At 35.8% G+C, this 19,800-nt stretch overlaps 1 protein-coding gene across 1 annotated transcript; it reads right to left on the reverse strand.

Moving 5' to 3' along the window:
• Positions 1-2,778: 2,778 nt before the first annotated feature.
• LOC149803021 (uncharacterized) lies at positions 2,779-18,055 on the reverse strand. Its single transcript, XM_089953876.1, has 4 exons — positions 17,756-18,055; positions 12,367-12,572; positions 7,067-7,250; positions 2,779-5,138 (listed from the first exon to the last, which is right to left on the reverse strand). The coding sequence occupies exons 1-4, from the start codon at positions 18,000-18,002 to the stop codon at positions 2,968-2,970; spliced, it is 2,808 nt and encodes a 935-aa protein (XP_089810002.1). The 5' UTR covers positions 18,003-18,055; the 3' UTR covers positions 2,779-2,967.
• Between the last annotated feature and the right edge of the window lie 1,745 nt (positions 18,056-19,800).

Consider the following 19,800-nt stretch of genomic DNA (forward strand, 5'->3'; position numbering starts at 1 on the left):
ATAATCAAGTGCGTGATTTAAAAGAATTTAATATTCAAAATTTGCAATAAATGTTTGTTCAGCCATCATAACAATAATAAAAAAGATGCGTTTGATAACTTCGTTAAATCAAGACATATATATTATAAATATTAGCAAAGCCTACGCCTATCCAACAAGCTATATATTTTTAAAAGAACGACAACATTTCAATCAACTAAATAATCAACGAAGACATTTCCGTTATGAAGAAGATCCAGAATAGCCTAAATGTAGGAGGGAAACGGCAACATACCTACAGTTAACAATGCAGCAGAACTACCATCTTACATGACAGGAAGTGGGACATTATGTCCATTCATATGCTAACAATCTTTGAAAAGCGGATCTTGTAATAAACCACATTAAAAATCAAATGATAAATCCCAAATAAATGCCGATCTGGTTAACTTCGTAAGTGGCGATAACTTCCTATACGTTCTAGAGGAAGAATCAAGAACCGAATACAATACATTTCCGGCTAATCCTCTAAGACAGTTGAATGCGTGTTTTAATGATTTATCAAGCATCCATCTACAAATACAGTTGTGAAATATAAGATTATGTGTTGAATAACTCGTTCGAGGACATTGATATACTGGAGAATATGTTATAAAATCTCTGTCAATAACACAAATATATTATTTCTTTTGATCCAAAAAATGTAGATAAAGCGAAGTGTGCACTCTTTCCCCAAAAAAGACTATGAAACACTTATTACAGTATAAGCACCAATACATACAAAGGATCTAATCACTTGTAGAAAAATGATTAAGTCTCACTGGATAGTTTCGTATTTTGACACACCCCTAATTTTTAAGATAGAAGGCATGAATCTAATTATCACAAGCTTAGCATTTATAAATTCACACATAAGCTTAATCTGTAATGTGGTTTAGATTTACTTTGAGTTAGGTTTGGAAATGGGTTGGCTAGTTGGTGACTGCCTGTCACAGTTAGATGAGCATTGGAGATCAAATGCGTAACTTGCGTTGCAAATGAGCAGCCGACTTGGCTTACGTATATACACGTGTCTGCTACAGAGGTAAATATCTAAAAATCTAGATGGTTGAGGGGTGATGAAAAGTATGCTAATTTGTTATAGTACTAGTGAACTTTATTCATGCATAAGGTACATACTGATTCTTTTAGCTGCCGTATCACAGGAAAATATTCAAAATAGCTATTTCCTGTCAAAAATGAATGTAAAATTATGGGGTTGGTGGCAGTGTTGGTTCAGTCTACAAAAATCATTAGTTTGTTTTATTTGTATCTTCAGTGTAACACTATTCTCATTATTCTGCAATAGGTAATTGTTGGATGAAAATTCACCCGAAAAACTGTCCAGTGAGACCTTAGCTTGTATTGTCATGGACATTTCTGCACACAGCTTCAGTTGTATTTGTACGCATATTCTCGTTCCTTTAAGGTTTACATCATAAAGAATGGTATTTGTTTTAGTATTTGTTGAACGACTCTAGCATGATTAGTTTTGCCTTCAATATACCCGTCCGTGTTTCCCGCCAAGCACAAGCATATCTCAAGTAATATATTTTGTATTGTTTTATTTTTACTCGTGAAGAAACCTGGTGATAATTTTATTTTATATTAGACTTTTTAACGTAGAGGAAAAGATTGTTAAACGAGAAAATATCATATATGTCAACATTTACATTTGGCATAACTGTGTGTCTTCACTCATCCAACTAATTCAGGTTATTCACATGTTACCAGCTTGGGGTCTTTCTATCGTCGTGCAAGTTGTGTCTCTCCAAGCAAATTCCGCATCCTTAAACAGAGTTTATTTTTATTTTCTCGATTCATATATAAGTAGAACTCAAAGCACAGTATACAGTGTCACTATCCTAGGTCATGGGCATATTTAGACCACTTCTGATTTTGCAGCGTTAGCTCTTCGTCTCAGTCAAATGAAACATTTGTTCAAAGTATTGGAACAAATAAGAGCAACTCCGGCAAGAAAACCAGCTGAGGAACATAACTGTTATCGGAGATACACTGCATCAGCTTTACTAAGCATTGCTTAAAGCAAAATTAGCGACCAACATTTGACCCGAATTAAGCGTTTTTCGGAAAATGGCGGCTTCCGATTCTAGTTTTATTTATTTTACAATGAATAACCGTTCGCGAAAACGATGTGGGGTACACAAGACACTAACATGGAAGCTATTTACCCCACCTGTTTTTTGTGTGTGTCTGAGAAGCTTGGACTCTTCAAACACTTCCGTCAATTTTTTAATTAACTATCGTGTACAACTTCTACTAAACGATTGAAATCTTGCGCATGCGCGTGACGAAGGATTGAAAGAATGATATAAGTGAAATAAAGTTGCATTTTTCAGGATCTAAAATCTTTACACCTGTATTTTTTTATATATGAGACCCTCGATGTACTTCACATTAGTTTTATTTCTTTTGGTTGTGGACTGTAATGCTCTGGTGGCATTTGCCAAATATTTCTTCAGTAAAAAAGTTAATTTTACCATATAGACCTAAAAAAAAAGAACCTAACTGATGCATTAACTTTCATGTACTTTAAAAATAAGTTCCTCAACAATTCATTGTTGTCATACTTGTTAAGAAAGTAATCCATTTGTGTTGAATACAAGTCATATTACTTATTTATAATGTAAATAAACAAAACTGTAAAGAAGAAATATATCTTGTTTTTAATCGCGTATAAGAGAGGATGTCAGTGAAGTATCATAAGCAGAAACATGAACAACGACCTCCTGTGGAAAACGTACATACTAATGTATGTATGAAATTGTAAGCTTAATACAAATTGCGTTTGCACTATTTACGTTAAATCTAAATCCTCATGCAAGAAATTTTGTCAATAGAACTATAAATAGCAACACTGTTTGAATAAATATTCTCAGTGGATTCCAAAAGTAATACATTTTATGAATTCACGATAACTCAATACATTTAAGACGCAGTATCAATCCTTTTGTAATTCTGAAAGACGGATGGTTTTGTAAATGTTATTGACATACAGGTCTCTCCTTTGTAATCTGACACCACTATCTCCTTCCTGACTACATACGCTTCCATTGCTTTCAAGAGATTGTTTACGATAAAATCTGTAGCGTAAATCATTTCGAAGGCTGGCTGCACGTCTGGAGATTTTCGCTTTGCATCAGCCTTAGACAAGAAAGGGAACCATTTTAGGCGCCCAATAATTTCAGATTTTTTCAGATAGTTTTTGAAACCACCCTTCTTTCCCAGCGTCTTCCCCCACAGTTTGGGTAAATGTACCGATGGCTTAAAGCTTCTTTCGCTTTGATCCCTACAGAAAGCACGGGCAATTTTTTGAATACGGTAATATTTCTTAAGGATGTCTAGGGGGTTAGATTTCTTCTCCGTATGTCTTTTATTCGGAAGATTTTCAATGCTATAACGAAAATTAAGCTTTTTTACATCAAAAGTGGAATCTCCATCCGACAGATCCTCTTCCTCTGAGCTAGTATTGGATAACTCTTTGCCTAAGGACACCACTTTGTCCGTAATTGGCCCGTTTCTAGTCACCATCACCAGTGGGATATGATTATCACCTTTTACCGAATCTACCGGTTTCTTCTTTCTTTGGGTTCTCTTTTTCTCTGTATCAAAATGAAACGGCTTCTCTTTCGTCTCTTTGGTGATATTAACCGATTTTTTCTTTTTTCTAATCTTCTTTTGCTCTTTGTTTATATTATTTGGTTCGTTCTTTCCTTTCTCCTCTTCTTTCTTTCTCTGTTTGATTGTTTGAGTTTCGTCATTTTTTACCACATAACCTAATTTTATCCTAACAGTTTCTTTCTTTAACTCGGGACTCGGAAGGGATAATTCGTCGTCTACTACCCTCTGCAAAACAACTGTCTCTTTCGGGGTCTTTAATTTCCGATATAAAAGGGTTTCTTGTAAGTTGTGGCGTTCAAGCCAATCGAGTAATATGAGGTGATCATTGCAAAATTGTTTGCACGCTGCTGAATCTGTTATTCCTCCAACAGTTTCCGCAAACTTCTCAAATTCCTTTAAAATTTCAGTCTTTTTTATTTTAGTCTGAATTTTCGGCTGTTCTACATGTGAAATATCGGCTTCGATGCTCTCTTGCTGTTCAGTAGTGGGAACATTATTCTGGATTGTCGTTTGCTGCCGAACTGCTTGTTGCTTCATTTTCGCCTTTCTAAGCATCATAGCTTCTTTTTTATACTTGCCAGATATATTATTCAGATCCGTAAAATCAGGAACTTTATTAGAAAACAATTCTTTCACTGGATTATTGTATTGTACTATGACTTCCTTGTCTTTAAGGTCTGACCATAACACCAGGTTGGACAATGTCTTTGGACGTTCTTTGAGTATTGTCTTCCTTTGTTTTCTCTCTTCTATCCTTTTCTGATTCTTTCTCCTCAGTTTGTTTAGAACTGATTCATGTTCTTCCACAGAGTTGACATCTCCTAACAAGTATTCAACTTTAGATGGTCGTTCCATTTTGACATCTTCGTTCTCAGAACTTTCAGAATCACTCTGTGAATCAAGGTCAAATGAGCCCAGGTAACACACTTTCTCTGTGCAGATGAAATTCTGAAGACTGACTGTCTCTGCTTCAGAAATAAGTGACGAATCGGTGCTGCTTCCAGAGTATCTAGCGTTATGTTTTAATGCCATCGACGGAATGGGTAACTTTTTTGTAACTGATGAGACCTTATCGATCTTGTGTGAATCTTCTGCACAGTGCCCGCTAATTGACTGGGATGAAATTTCACCTTGTTGTAATGGTGTTCTGGACATTTCAACAAAGGATGTTTGGCTGCCACCCATTCTTGATGTCCCTTTCTTGGTCGAATACGTCGTGTTGTACACTAATGGTAGCAACGTTTCTGAAAGACAGCTAGTAGATGGTGCAATCACTGCTTCATCCTTCACACTTACGCTGGTCTCAGTTTGGGAAATAATTCCATTTAATCTCAGTGATTGTTGCAGTGCATGTTTGTGGTTGATTCGAGGAAGATTATCGGTTGATTCTTTCGTTTGTAACGTAGAAGTTACCACTGTGGTTTGACTGGTTTCTTGTAATCCTTCTACTCTTGAATTCACATCGAATCTTTCTTCGCCTATAATAACATAGATTAAGCAAGTCTTTATTCATATTATCGTCATCTTCATCCTTATTATTATTGTTAGGAGTAATATAAGCAGCAGCGGACTTACTCCAAAGGTTCCAGTTTACAATAATAATAAGATTCAGCAAATTATATCGAGGTACATAGCAGAGTGTCCAGTGGAGCATATATATATATATATATATATATATATATATATATATATATATATATATATATATATATATATATATATATATATAGAGAGAGAGAGAGATAGAGAGAGAGAGAGAGAGAAAGAGAGAGCAACACACAATCCATTTATTAACGTAATATAGTTAGCATGTAACTGTATTATATGGAAAATGTGTAATCAGTTTATATACAACTAGACACAACACACCTATTAACGTAATTAAGTCAACAGATAATTATGTGACAATAAAAAGGATATTAACTTACATAAAGAATGATGTGTACTCATCTTACTCAAATTCAAGACATATACGCTGTAATACAATGGTCTAATTTCTGGTATTTTGTCAGTTTTGTTTGTGACAAAGATACGTTGTTATTGTTGTACTCTGTGGGACGAAGATGTAAAATCGTATCCATCATTTAAACCTTGTTTCCCCTCCCCCAATGTTAACTAGTCTCGACATACCTTTACAAACTAAATATATTGGGTAATGAACATTTAAAGTGATTGTTTTAGTTTTATCTGTCCATTCTGAGCCATGTACAGTTTATTTAAGTTCTGCTTCAGTAAATGGCGAATTAAAAAAGGACACTTAAGATGCAATCTGAAATGTCGATTTTACTTTATTTCCAATTTAGTCCCATCGATCATTACCCTTATTATATTCTGTATGCATTTATGATACACGCTGTGTATATTTATCTGTCGTTAGAGTTTTACACATTTATAGAAACACTAATAGAGGAGCTTACATGACTGGCGTGTGGTAAACGCTCATAGAAGAGCGACATTATTTGACAATTTTCATAAACTTTAGTGGAAATTACAACAAATTTAGGATTCTATTTATCGCATGATGAAAAATACTGATTCTCTTTACCGAAATGAGGTGTTATAATACGTGTCACATATCTAAAAATTCGTCTTTTCCACGAAAATAAATAAATATATTAAATAGGTTAATCCTCGCATCGATTAAGTCTTGCTGAACGTGCGTATTCCGACTGATGTTGAGATGTGAAGCACGGTGTCTAGTGCACTATCCTTGCCTCTGTCAAGTAACGTCACTAAACTCGAAGACTTATTTTTTATTATATCGTTGAATAAAGAATAAATGAAGAAGAAAAAAATGTTAAAGATTTTTAATGAAGAATAAGTCCAACGAACAACAAAATAATATATGATGAACATTACAAACATTTATTCCTTTTGTTCTTCTCTTATCTTGTCGATGATAGAGTATATGAAAAGACCCGAAAATAATGGTAGAGAATATTGGCAAACCAGGTGCAACCTCTTTCAAAGTGCAGTGGGGAATAGTTTTACATACCTTGTTTTACATATGTGCGTTAGTGACACCTGGTGGCCGAGTGGTCTAAGGTGTCCGCCTTTACCGATCACTGCCATCTCACCTCTGTCCGCGTGAGTTAAAGTCTCGTGCTCGGCCAGTGTAAATATGTGAGAAAGCTTGTCAGCAGCTTTTCGTGGGTCAGTGGTTCCTACCGGGGCTTTTTAGGGGGTTCTTCCTCCACTAGTTATACTGGCCGCCATGAATAGCCTATCTTGCACTGAGAAATGTTGTTAAACACCAGAATAACAACAACAACATATGAACGTTCTCTAAGGAGCTCGTATCGCAAGCGGAACCTTTGGACAAACTTATGTTTCGCTCGCTATTATATTTGTAATGTAGTATGTCGATTGTTGTAATTTTTACTTTGTCTCCTGTATCGTGACTCACTTTTTTCTGCGCCGGATGTGGATAGACTGGAGGGAGAGAAAGGTGGAAACTGTGATGTAGAACTCTCCTGGTACCCGCTAGAACCACTCACTTTGCGGTACTTAGGTCTCCTGTCCTCTCGGTATGGTCCATAATATCCAAATTCCAACAGGATGGTCTCTTTTCTTGTCATAATATCGTCCATCTGGAATGGTATATCAAAAAATATCCAATACCAGTGATACACCTTACTATGGGATATCAAAACATGATCATTTCTACCTATTCGCTTGAATGGTAAGCAAAACGACACCCAATACCATTTATACGCTTTAACGCGGGATATCAAAACGTGATCAATTGCATTAATACGCTTTATAATTGGATATCAAAACATATTTGATACCAGTGATACGCTTACTACGGGATATCAAACATGAACAATTCTACCGATATGCTTTGTTAAGAAGTATCAAAACACGCCCAACACCACCGACACGCATTTCCATGACAATGGTATCTCACATTTTATGAACACGTTTTTTGCTGCATTATGCTCAAAAAGTATGCGATTATAGAAGGCGAGTCTTTTATGCAGCTCTGACCAAGAAAGAAGTCAGGATGAGATACAAATCTCGTTATCTTTAATAGATCACGATCGGATTTATCTTATTTATATAATAAATTACAAGAAATAATAATAATAACAGACTATATGTTTGGGCTATGTACCGAGATAAGGAAATCCTCGTCGAGGGGTTATATTATTTGTGTATTTCTTTCAAATTAAAATAAGGCTTCATTTGTGTAATCTATTCGTCGTGTGCTTTTATCTCCTCGTCTTTTATATTTGTCATCTGGTTATAAAACATTTCAAGGAAATCTGAATAATTATGTAGTCGAATCGTAATATATATGTCGATTTTAACAGTTACAATGTTTGCTTGTTTTCTGCATTGTACCAATAGTGTAAAGATTCACGTTCTATTGTGTTGTAAACACAGATCACGCATATGAATGTATTAATGAAGGCGGTGGCGTGACTGTTGCAAAGTTCACAATGTTCAACGCGTGCGAAGATAATTACAACAACAAAAACAACCAATTTTTTTTATCGCACTGTTATATTATCACGTATAATAAATTGGTGTCATATGAAAATAGCGACAAATGATTAATTCTGTTTATAAAGATAAATTTTAACGTGTGTTTATAGACTGTATAAGAATAACCTTTCACTTTGAAAAGTATTTTCAACAAATGATGTAAATGGCACGTGGCCACCGTGACTTAAACAATCCAGAGGAGGCTGATGCAACCCTAATGTTGAAAAAACCAACACCCTGAAGGAAAAATTCATATAACTGATTGACCCAAATGTTAGTATATCAATTAAAGATAATGGCATATATAACATTTTATTTCTAAAGCTAAAATAAATAATGAGATTACTAATGTTTGTTATTTTTTCAACTAAAACATTAAGTAGTAACATACGATACCTCTCACTAATAGAATCTGACTTTTGTGTACCATAAAGGCGCTCTTGACTTGGGAGGTTGCGAAGTTTATATTCACGAAATTTACAAACGATTGGATATTTGAAAACACATATATAATTTCCATGGAACATAATTCCGATTATTCATTAGAGCGTATAGTAAATAGTAACTTACATTGTGTCTAACTCTGTTCTCAAACAGAATCAGTCTTAAAACCGCGCATTTCAAAGTACCGGCAGATTCCAGGCCAGAGTAATTGTATCTGACCATGCAAAGAATCGCCCAATTCTTATCTTTAGACAACCGTAACTCCCGTTTGGTCCAGAGCAGAAAAGTTGACAGGGCTTGATGAATAGCAAAATATGTCAGGAGCACAATGAGTTGTAGATTATGGATGAGTGTCTTCACAGACGTGAAAAAGCAGTCTGAGATTGCGATTCAGGCGTGGGACGGACTGTTTAGAATTCACTTGCCTTGACTTCTTTACAGAAAGGGTCCGGTGTCACAATGGGTCATAGGAACAAAGGAATAATCTAAGGAACTTTTGTCACTTAGTATGACTTATGCTCCTTCAGGCTATTGCGTTTTTTTACAACTTTAAACGTGTGTCAGCCACCTGTGAGGAAACCGTGTTGAGACCACCGGAACGAGATAAGATTAGTAAGGTTAGCAAAACAGCTAGATTTTTCTCTCACATGGGAGATAAATATCTATAGAATGTTACATTAGGATTCATTTAATTTAATTTTCATATAATCGAATTTTGAACATAAGCTGAAATTTAATTGATTTAGGTATGGGACAAAGATTATAGTGGGTGAAACTTCCTCTCCCGTATTAAGTAACAAAGCGGTATTTCAGCTGTCCTAGGAGGGGATTAGAGAGGTAAGAGTGTTTGTGTCTCAAATTAGGCAATATTTAAATCGGAGTTTTGCGAATGAAATGTGTCAGAGCTGGTACAGTTTCAGTGCACAAATCAAGCCTCCTTGAAACTTATTAAACAGTTTCTTTAGATCGTCTCATGAAAACCTAAGCTGAGACAGAATATTATTTATAATGAATGGTTAAATTGACTGCAACATGGCGATATCCCAATATGAACACCTGCTCCTCCTACTCTCTCTTTCTCTCTCTCTCTCTCTCTCTCTCTCTCTCTCTCTGAATCTTGAGTTCAAAAACAATTTGTATCGATCACATCGTGTACAATACTTAGGTTCTACGCACTCTTGGCTGAAAAGGAGGAGACAGTTTCTGAAATGTTTTATGTAAACTACCTTTGAATACTGAATTTTTTTGCTTGAAGGCTTTTTAGAAAATATTGATCCATATTTATATTCACACTTTGCTTTATATACCCTGATTGGTCATGTCTGTTCGTCTGTCACTATCTTTTTCTTTAATCTGAACTCCATCCACACAGTTTTGAGAGAGGGTGATCATGTTAAACGAGGATTAGGACATGGAAACGGAGGTTATGCATCCTGGATTGCAGCCCCTATTGAAGGAAGTGGATGGGGTCAACGTTCACAATATTATAGGCAATGCTGGCTCTTTTATGTGACACGAACACTACATCTGTTGAAGGAGGGTGTATATGTTTGGTATGTTGTACGATAATGGGAAGACGCGAACAAAAAGGAGGACGGGGATGTAGGTCCTAAATGCCGTGTTTTTGTATAGACGTTATGGACTCTTTCTGTTAATTTGAACTCTGTCTGGACACACTGAGTTTGGTGCGTTACAAAAATTAGTGTGTAGCAATAAAACAACCATTGGGGAGGATGGATTTAGATATTCAACAATCACTGTAATTCTTAATGAAACATTTGATGAAAATTCCATCCAGGAAATTAACGTTTTATCAAGTACAAGGAAAATGGATCAACTGCCAAACTTACATGTACTAAGTGAATTGGAAGCGCGCTACACCGAGAAAATACCAATATCGACCAACAAAAATACAGATTTACTATCTCTTTGTCACAGTGGAGTCAGTCCCGAGGAACTTCATCTATACTACGACGGAATACCAGCATCAAAGCATATAGTGATTGCTTTCAAGTATCAGATGTATCAGAAAGAAAATACGAAACTAACGATGAATAAGTGAACTGTGACTGAAGTGTATCAGTAGCTATTAAAGTACGTAATAATACAAGTAGCCATTCTTGTAAATATCTGTCTTAGAATTGCAGTATAAGTAGTGTAAAATATGCAATTTAATGATATCCTGAATAATGAAAGTAACATTTTGCACTTTAATATTGTGCTCTTTTTTTAAAAGAAACAGTAGTTTAAAGCATTGTCGTGGTTCTAAGGATTGCATGTTAAATGATGTACAATACAAAGAAAATAAAGTAGCAATATTGCACATCAAACATTCATAATCGATGATTTTTTTTATATCAAAGAGTATATCTGACAATAACTTACATCTTATAGCACGCTTATTTGTAAGCATCCAGGTGCCATATGTCAAACTGCACTTTGATGTTCATTAAGTCTCAAATTGTGCATGCATCAAGGTGTTATTTGTCAAAAGGGGCATAACTTGAATATATAAGTGTCTAAATCCAAGTAATGCACCATTTTTATATCACTGACGCAAGCTAAAACAAAACACATATAGATAATACTTATATCACTTACATAAACAGTGCAAATCTTTAAACAAGTTTTCTCAAAGACCTAAAAGCTGCATCTGCACACTGGGTGCACGATAGGGTCGATGTGGTATTTTCAGTAAGAGTCTATGCAGGGAACCGAAGAAAACAATTGTTATTGATGACTTTAGCATTTTCATCACAACATTTGGGCATCAAACCTATGGACATTTGAGGAAAGAGGTATATAAGTACCAACCAACAATGTATAAAATCGATCAATAGAAATTACAAGATATCGCTAAACCATTTTATAGGGTTGTGGGTGGGTTGTGGGATTCAAGGTAGTGCTGGTCCAGTGGTTATGCATTTCGCTTTTTATCAGTCTTCATCTGAATGCGGTCCCGTTGTTTGTGTCCTTGTTTGTTTTGTTTATTGGAAAGCCCTTGTGATAAATGTGCTAGGTATATTTGCAATTTTAATTATATCAGGGTTCTATGTACAACGATCTGACAAATAATTACATTCGGTCCATGGCGATTATCTAAAATTGTATGAACTTCAAAATTTTATCACGGACGATATAACCCAGCCGATCGTAAGAGTTTGTAGGTTTTATCGGGGATTCATGTTCTATGCTTGACATGTATAATATAACCGACTCGGAGTCGTGGTGTTTTAAATTTATGAGAATATTCTGAAATATTTAGGTATGTGGTTTCTATAATATAACACGTGGTGATTTTTAATAAATGATCGCTGACATTATCAATGTCTGAGCACCAAAAGTTCTAATGAAGTTTAACTGTGCTGTCATCCTCGGCTGTTCGTTTGCTGGAACTTGTATTATGTTGACATCTTGAAAATTACATTATTTTCCTTAACCTGTGTTATAATTTGCATGATGACAACTTCCCTCTGGTGTAACATACGTCATCAAATGAATGCATCAGAATGCAAAGAGGTGAGGTTGGAATATTGACACGTAGCATATTAATAATATGCAAACACAATCAAATTCAGCAAGAAATATAGAAGGAAAAAGAATGCAGCTTGTACCGCATACGATAATAAAGGGAACAATATAAATATATCATCGTACAAGTCAGAATATACCACATATATCAATTTAAAATAAGGATTCCGTGATATACTGATTGTGTGTAATAGTGACAAAAAAAACATGAAATAGTTATACGTATCGATTCAGGCTTACCCCTGTTTTCGACTTTTTGTGTCGGAAACATATTTTCCTCCTTCTAAAGTTGACGGCGTAAGCATATGTACTTCGATGCGTGATGAGACCAGTTTTCTCCATATAAGCAAGGCCGGTGATTATCTGGTTCTGCAGTCGGCCTGTAAGGACCCGTAACGAAGAACCTTCAGACCAGTCCTCCGAGTGCAGGTAGTCCCAAAACTCACCTTAAACCAAAAGAACTATAGACACACTTGTGGCGAGAACCTTGAAATTTCAGAATATTCAACGACCCGATATAAAACTTTTGCTCTTTTCCATAGTAATCATGAGAATAAACACGAATTATTGTTGCACGGATGTACACAATATCGTATCTCTTGTCATAGATTTAATTATTGTTTTACACACATGTATATATCTTCTATGACTTTCTTGTATATCTACACAGGAAAGGTCATTCGAGTGAATTCCTAACCTATATTTCAATAATGATCCATTGGAAGCATCTTCATATTACTGCAAATCAGGCCGAAATACAACGAAAATCCCATGGGTCGAATTGTAAACATATAGGGAAATACCAGTGAGGATTAAATGGGTAGTGTAGACGAAAATCATACGATATTTTTATTCAGTTATTTAAGCGAAATGCCTTGGCAAAGTTTAAAAGCATCAGACTAAAGAGTTTCTTGTTCTTCTCGAACATTTCTCGTATGGGAAAATATCCTTGGCCAAAATGTATCTCCTGTTGTTCTTATAAACTATAAACAACTGTTGCATTGGCAACCATATTGCGATCAATCATCCTGGCGATTCTGAATATCAAGATAGTGCTCATTTTCCTATCAAATTTCCGTACTTTATGAGATGGCCTAATACTTTTGATGAAGTTTTAGATGGCGTTATGAAAGAACGATGCAGAACAGAAAGTCCGCTGAAAACTTCAGCTGTTCCAATCAACAATATACAGAAAATTTTAAAACTTACAATGACTTGCCTAGAAATATAGCAACGGCTGTTATATCGTCATTTTGAAAACACTCGCTGGTAAAGATACAAGTAAGCAATGTACATGTCTGATTTAAAATAACATAATTTCATCGACAGTATCGTATTATACTGAATTATGCCTCACCAGAAATTCTGGAAATATTTAATCTTCTTTGTCGAAATATAGTTTTCATTCACCATGCCGGAGACTCTTGTGAAATAGGATAGTTGGGTGCTTTAGGCTCATACCTACAGTTGCAAATGCCTAAAAGCCATTTTAAATAGCGTGTGATGAAATCAGTTTGCAAACTTCTCTTTTGAAATGTAGAAAATCTGTTTGGCTACCTAAAATACAACGCTGTGTTTGTACAGTGATAAATATCAAGATCATAGGTTATAATTTTTGCAATGGCCAGTGATGTTCAGAATTTGGTTATGAGGTTATCCTTTACTCGAATACTAGGAAAAATCGAATGAATCCAAATCGTTTACGTATACTTTAAAGTATTCGTTAACTGATACGCCATGTTTCTCCATACAAAATAGTTTTACTTGATTGTTTAAAATTCTATCGTAATTTTCCCACCGCAAACTCACATTATTTTCAGTAATTTGACTGTGTATTTTGCCATATTGCCGGTTTTAACGTCGCTGCTACCGGCTGTCAGGGGTAACTTAAATTATTTCAAGAAAACATGAAACACTTCAATCATAATTTATTTATATAAGGCATGTATTTAGCGTAGTTAATGACCAAGTTATTAGTCCCAATGGGCAACGATCAGAAGAGATTATGCGATGCTCCGTCGTTACCAACACATTTATTCAATGTTGTGGCTGGTTCCAAAACAAATCGTGTCCTTTGAACAGTAAATACAGCCGCGATGACGGTTTTCTTGAAAAACTTGCTATAGCTACTCATTTTGAATAGATGATCAAATCAATATGGTGTTTTCAGTACAAAACTTCTTATGATATTCATTTGATGCTAAACGAAGATAGTGCCGATCCGATCCCGAATAAGACCGACATGGCGTACGAAAGGTAAATGGTGCCCGAGGCTACGATGATGGTCCTATAGGGTTTTGGCGCAACAAGACCTCTGGCGCCAGGGGTAACCTCTCTGTCCGCCCCCTGTTAGTACGCTACTGCATGGCGACCATCTTAAAAGTCTTGTTATTAGTACTTTCACCGAACAGGATGTTAATTAAATATTGCGTTTTCACAAAAAGACTTCTTACGTTATCAAATTTGTATTTAAGTAAATTATACCGATCCGACTACAAAAGTGACATCTTTGGTTGTCATCTTTAAAAAAGTATTGTTATCACCATTCCTCTAGTATCGAACTTGAGTTTTCACAAAAACGCGTCTTAATACGTGTAGTTGGTCCAACTTTCAAAATTGTGCTATCGAATCTCACAAAATGGCTGACAAAGCCATCTTGCAAACGTTGTTACTGATACTCCTCCTAGACCAATGGCTATATTTACATGCCTTTCCATCGAAACATTACTTAAAATGAAAACGGGTATCTGACCTGAAGAAAGAGTTGCCACTATGGCCTTCTTGAACATCTTGTTATGGCATCGTCTTTGAAAAAAATAATTGTATTTACAGAGGGTTCCCAACTAAACACTTATTTCAATATACAGTTAGTTCCAAATGAAAATGGTCACCACAACGAACAAGTAAAAACGTCGTTACAGCTACTTTTCCTGAACTGACTGTCGTCGCGACATGATTTTGAAACAATGTTTGCCATATGCAGTTGTTCCGATATTAAAATGATGCTTTTCAAAATGACAGCTTCGATGATCATCGTAAAATCCCAACGACTACTTCTCTTGCAAGGACGAGTATATTAACATGGGTTTTCATTTTGTTAAAAAATAGCAAATATGTACCCTAGTTTCAATGAAAATGGCAGTGATCTGCTTTAGAGCATGCTAACCACAGTGGCCAAATAAAAATCTTGCTTTCACTGCGCTTGGAAGAATGGTCTCGTTATCATAGGATTTTCACCAAAACATTTCTTACAATATATAATTGTTCCTGCGTGAAAATGATACATAAATAACCACAAAGTCGCAGAGCTTTAATGAATGAGTTTATAAATGTTAAAAATTTGACCTTGCGGTCAAGCCAAACGTCTGTCAGCAATTTATTTCACTGAATACAGTGCTTTATAGTTATACAAAAGACTGTTTGAGTTTAGATGAGACACAAACTGGGATAGAACAACCTTTTCTAAGATTTTTTATATGAATGGGAGATTAGAAACTGGGCGGTAGTTCTTTAAATCGTTATGGTCTAGTGTTGGTTTCTTCAGCATAGGCTTTACAATGGCAGTTTCGAAAAATGATGGGAATTCCCCTGACGAGAGAGAGGTATTAATAACATCAGTTAGTGAAGGCCATACTGGATCTAAGCACTCAAGCAGCAGTGATGTTGGAATTGGATCAAGTTCACATGACTTTGGTGCACTCTTCATCACGATTGTACGTATGAAATCCAAAGAGACAGGTTCAAATGCTGCTAATGGTTGCCGCTCAAATTCTGTATCCCAACTGTATGGTGACGACGAGGCAATTGAAATTGTGGTGTCAAGCTTATCTCTAATGGTTTGTACTTTGTCACGGAAGAAATTTGCAAACATGTCCGGAAGGTCGACTAGAGAGAAGATAGTTGGAAGTGGTGTAGATTTGTTCCTTGACATTAGCTTGTTAGTAATCTCGAAGAGCTCTTTGCAGCTGGAACTTTCCATGATCTTAGTAGTTGTAGTGGGCTGATTTCGCTGCATGGACTATATTTGTGACATTCTTCTTAGAGGATTCATATATTTGCTTATGAATAGTGAGTCTGGTGGAAAGACAAAGCCTCTCAGCTTTACGGCGGTCTCTTTTAGCAGTGCGAAGCTGGTCCCTAACACTGCTATATCATGGAGAACACTTTTGAATTGATACTCTGCACTTGGTAGCTGGTGCATGTTTGTCAAGCAATGAACGCAGGCAGTTATCGAGTTGTTCTGCGGTAGGAGGTAAGCAAGTTGTTAAGTTAGCTTGGATGTCGTGCATTAGTTTGGTTCTATTTATCATACGGAGGTTTCTCTTAGTAGCAGATAAAGGTGGTGGGTTAGGGACTGACACGTCAAGATGGCATATAATGCAAAGGTAATCTGATGCAAGGTCATGGGATACCAGGGAGGACCGTAGAATGTTATCATCAGGTCTATGAAGAATTCAGTCTAAAATGTGACCGTGTTTATGTGTGGGTTGGTTAACTGACTGTTTGAGGTTGAAAACATTAATGGAATCTATGAGTTTTGATGTATTTGGGTTTCCGGGGCAGTCAAAGTGAAAGTTGAAATCTCCAAGAATAACCAAGTTGCCACCTATCGAATATCTAAAAAAATATCTTGAATGAATTATACCAGTTCAATAACTTCGTTTTAATTGTTTAAAACAAATAATTGTGGTTTGAAACACACATAACAAGCAAGTATATCTGTGTAGTATCGGAAACTATCATTTTCTATCCCTGATGTCTCATTTAGGAATTTTGTGCTGAACTTATCCTGAGAATATGATTTTCCTATACTAAATTTTGTGTTTTGAAGTTTCTCAAGAAAACCTTAATTTCAGTAACCAGCAGTTTCAAATAATGAAAGAACAGAAGATTCCCGGAAATCCAGTGCTGCCAGTATAGCATCATTTCCTTTGAAGAAATCTCCTTCTGGAAATATATCAAGTGTCCAGCTTTGTATATCGTACAAGTGATGCTATTTGCTATAAATATAAGACCTTTGCAAAAAAGGTGAAGGTACTTTTCATTTACGGACATATTCCAGTTGGGCCATAATATAACCTAAAATATCACAGTGTCACGTTTGGGACAACGAAAAAATGTTTACATTTGAGTCAAAAAAATTATCTTATCCGATCATGTAATCTTAGGTGATTTCTGTTCATATACCTTTACTATTTGCCTATCAAGCAAGTTACATAACCATCTTCTTATTTCATCCCTGTCTAAGTTGTATATATCGTAAACGTGAATTTGGGTCAAATACGTTTCAGAAACGGTTATGCATCATAGAGATGCGCAAAATTCAAGACGCAAATTGAAACAAAACAAACAAAAATAAATACCCACGAAGTAAGAGAAAATATTCAGCGGATTATCTGTGTGAGTATGGTGGTCCCGCGTGCCAATTTCTGCTTGGCCTACACCCAAACAGTTGTATTGCCCAAATGTAAAGCATTTTGGCAAAACTATAAATCACAGTCCTTAGAAATCTTTGACAAAGACAAAAAGATGTTGTTACATATCTAAAAGGTGTATGGACATAGTGTATGAGCGCATTATACGTTTATCTGTATCAAGAGTAATGCAGGACTCATCCCACCCTACTTACCTGTTTGACACTCCCTGACATCAAGGGGCTTGTCCCTGGAATAACATTCACTAACCACCATGGACTCAATAGGACGCTTCCCTTTATCATCGTCAGGGACAAACGTTTCTAAGTTTATGGATTCAAACCTCTGCTCTGAAGTTTCAACGTCATACCATAAAATTCTCTTGGCATTGCCATGCGTAAGATTGGCCCGGGCTTTGTTGTACAGAATATCGTTCTTCTCGTGAGAACAATTAACTGGCATGACTTTTCTAATATGACATGATTTCCATCAGCTCAGATTCGCTTTCATAACAATAAATGAACAATAACGTTGCTAAAGGACGTCATGCGAACGACAATGTCAGTATAGCACGCCATGGAAACCAATGACGACGAGGAAGACAATGTGACATTCATCATTTCCGTGGGTTCAGAAATTCCGCCGGAACGAAAAAAAGTTCCCATTAACAACGAATTCGTTTTTTTTATTTATTTCATTAACTGTTATAGAGGTAAATAATTTATATTAAACGTGTATATTCAGTAAGTAACATCATCTGCAATCAGCTATGTTGACACACAGTATAAACTTAATAAACTGAGCTTATGCAAGATACCGTGCCAAAAATAACCTGAAATTCATACTTGCCATCACCGCTTGCGAGTCTGACATTTTACCTACCGAGTTATCCTGCTTCTCAGTGGGAAATTTCAGCTTGATTGCAATGGAAAAATAACAAAATAGTATTTCAAATAATAAAGAAAGAAATATTTATAATTGTGTGTAATATAACCGTTTATGGTAGTAGCTACAATTCCGGCAGCTACTGCCATCTTACAGTTGTATTTTGAGCTGGAGTCTTTGAACATTTGACACAAGATTAATGTCTGATATACCCTTTTTAAACTGTAAGATCCATGTGTGTGTTGACCGCTTTTTACTTACCTCCTTCTGTGATGGAAAAATAACAGAACAAAGTATATGTAGAAAAGAAAACGATTGAATGCAAATTATATGTCTTTCTTCCGTGAATTATATATATTTATTCGCACAAGTGAGGACGTGAATCGAACGCAAAGTGAAACCATGCCAATTTGCAAAATAATTAGTACTTAACCGAGCGGATATAGAATGACTGCGCGATAAACTATCCGATTTCACACTACAAACACTTAGACAATTTGATGTAATAATGCTAGATCTAGTTAGACACTTTGATGCAATAATGCTAGATCTACTTAGACACTTTGATGTAATAATGATAGATCTACTTAGACATTTTGACGTAATAATGATAGATCTAGCTATATGATAATAAGATCTTCATTTAAGCCATGTGAGGTTTCAGCTTCCATTATTACTGCAGACCATAAAGTCCAATGTGGACTATATAAATCTTGTGATAAAGCGAAATTAATGTATGCTCCTTGTTTCCGAAGCAGTTGATAAAAAAAAAAAATACGGTCCTTGGATTTGTTTGAATAAGCTACCGTTTCTCTCGTTATATTGATAACTTTTGTCTTTCCACGAACGTAATAGTCATGATCAAAAACTCCTGTTTTTTTTTTACCGATTCATTATCATCATTGCACGAAGATCAAGGATTGATGGGGAGAGGAGCAGCCCACCCATCCCACTGTCCCAAAACCCAAACCAGTCAGCGCGAAACAACCGCAAAGTTTCTTAGAGTTAGTTTTCTTTACAATAAGATGATTAAAATTATGCCTGGAAAGTCATAAAATGCAGGGGCTTCTACAGATTCCATCTTTGGGTTTTGTTCCACTCGTTGCCTACTTGTATAGGCCCCACCATCAACGATATTTCTGAACCCGCCCCATGATAATTCCATTTCTACCATGAAGATTTAATGTGTATTTGTAATAAATGATGTATCAGAAGACAAGTTCTTAATTATATCTCTTATGTACGTCCACACGGCTCACTTCAAGATAAATAAAGTTCGAGATCAGAAAAGACGAAAGCAACGCCGTCGTAAATTACTGGTAAACGTTATTTTATCATTATTTTTTTAAATACCAATACATCGACAATTTCCCAT

The sequence above is a fragment of the Sinohyriopsis cumingii genome, chromosome 3, assembly GCF_028554795.1.
Source record: "Sinohyriopsis cumingii isolate HCF-2022 chromosome 3, ASM2855479v2, whole genome shotgun sequence".
Lineage (NCBI taxonomy): Eukaryota > Metazoa > Mollusca > Bivalvia > Unionida > Unionidae > Sinohyriopsis > Sinohyriopsis cumingii.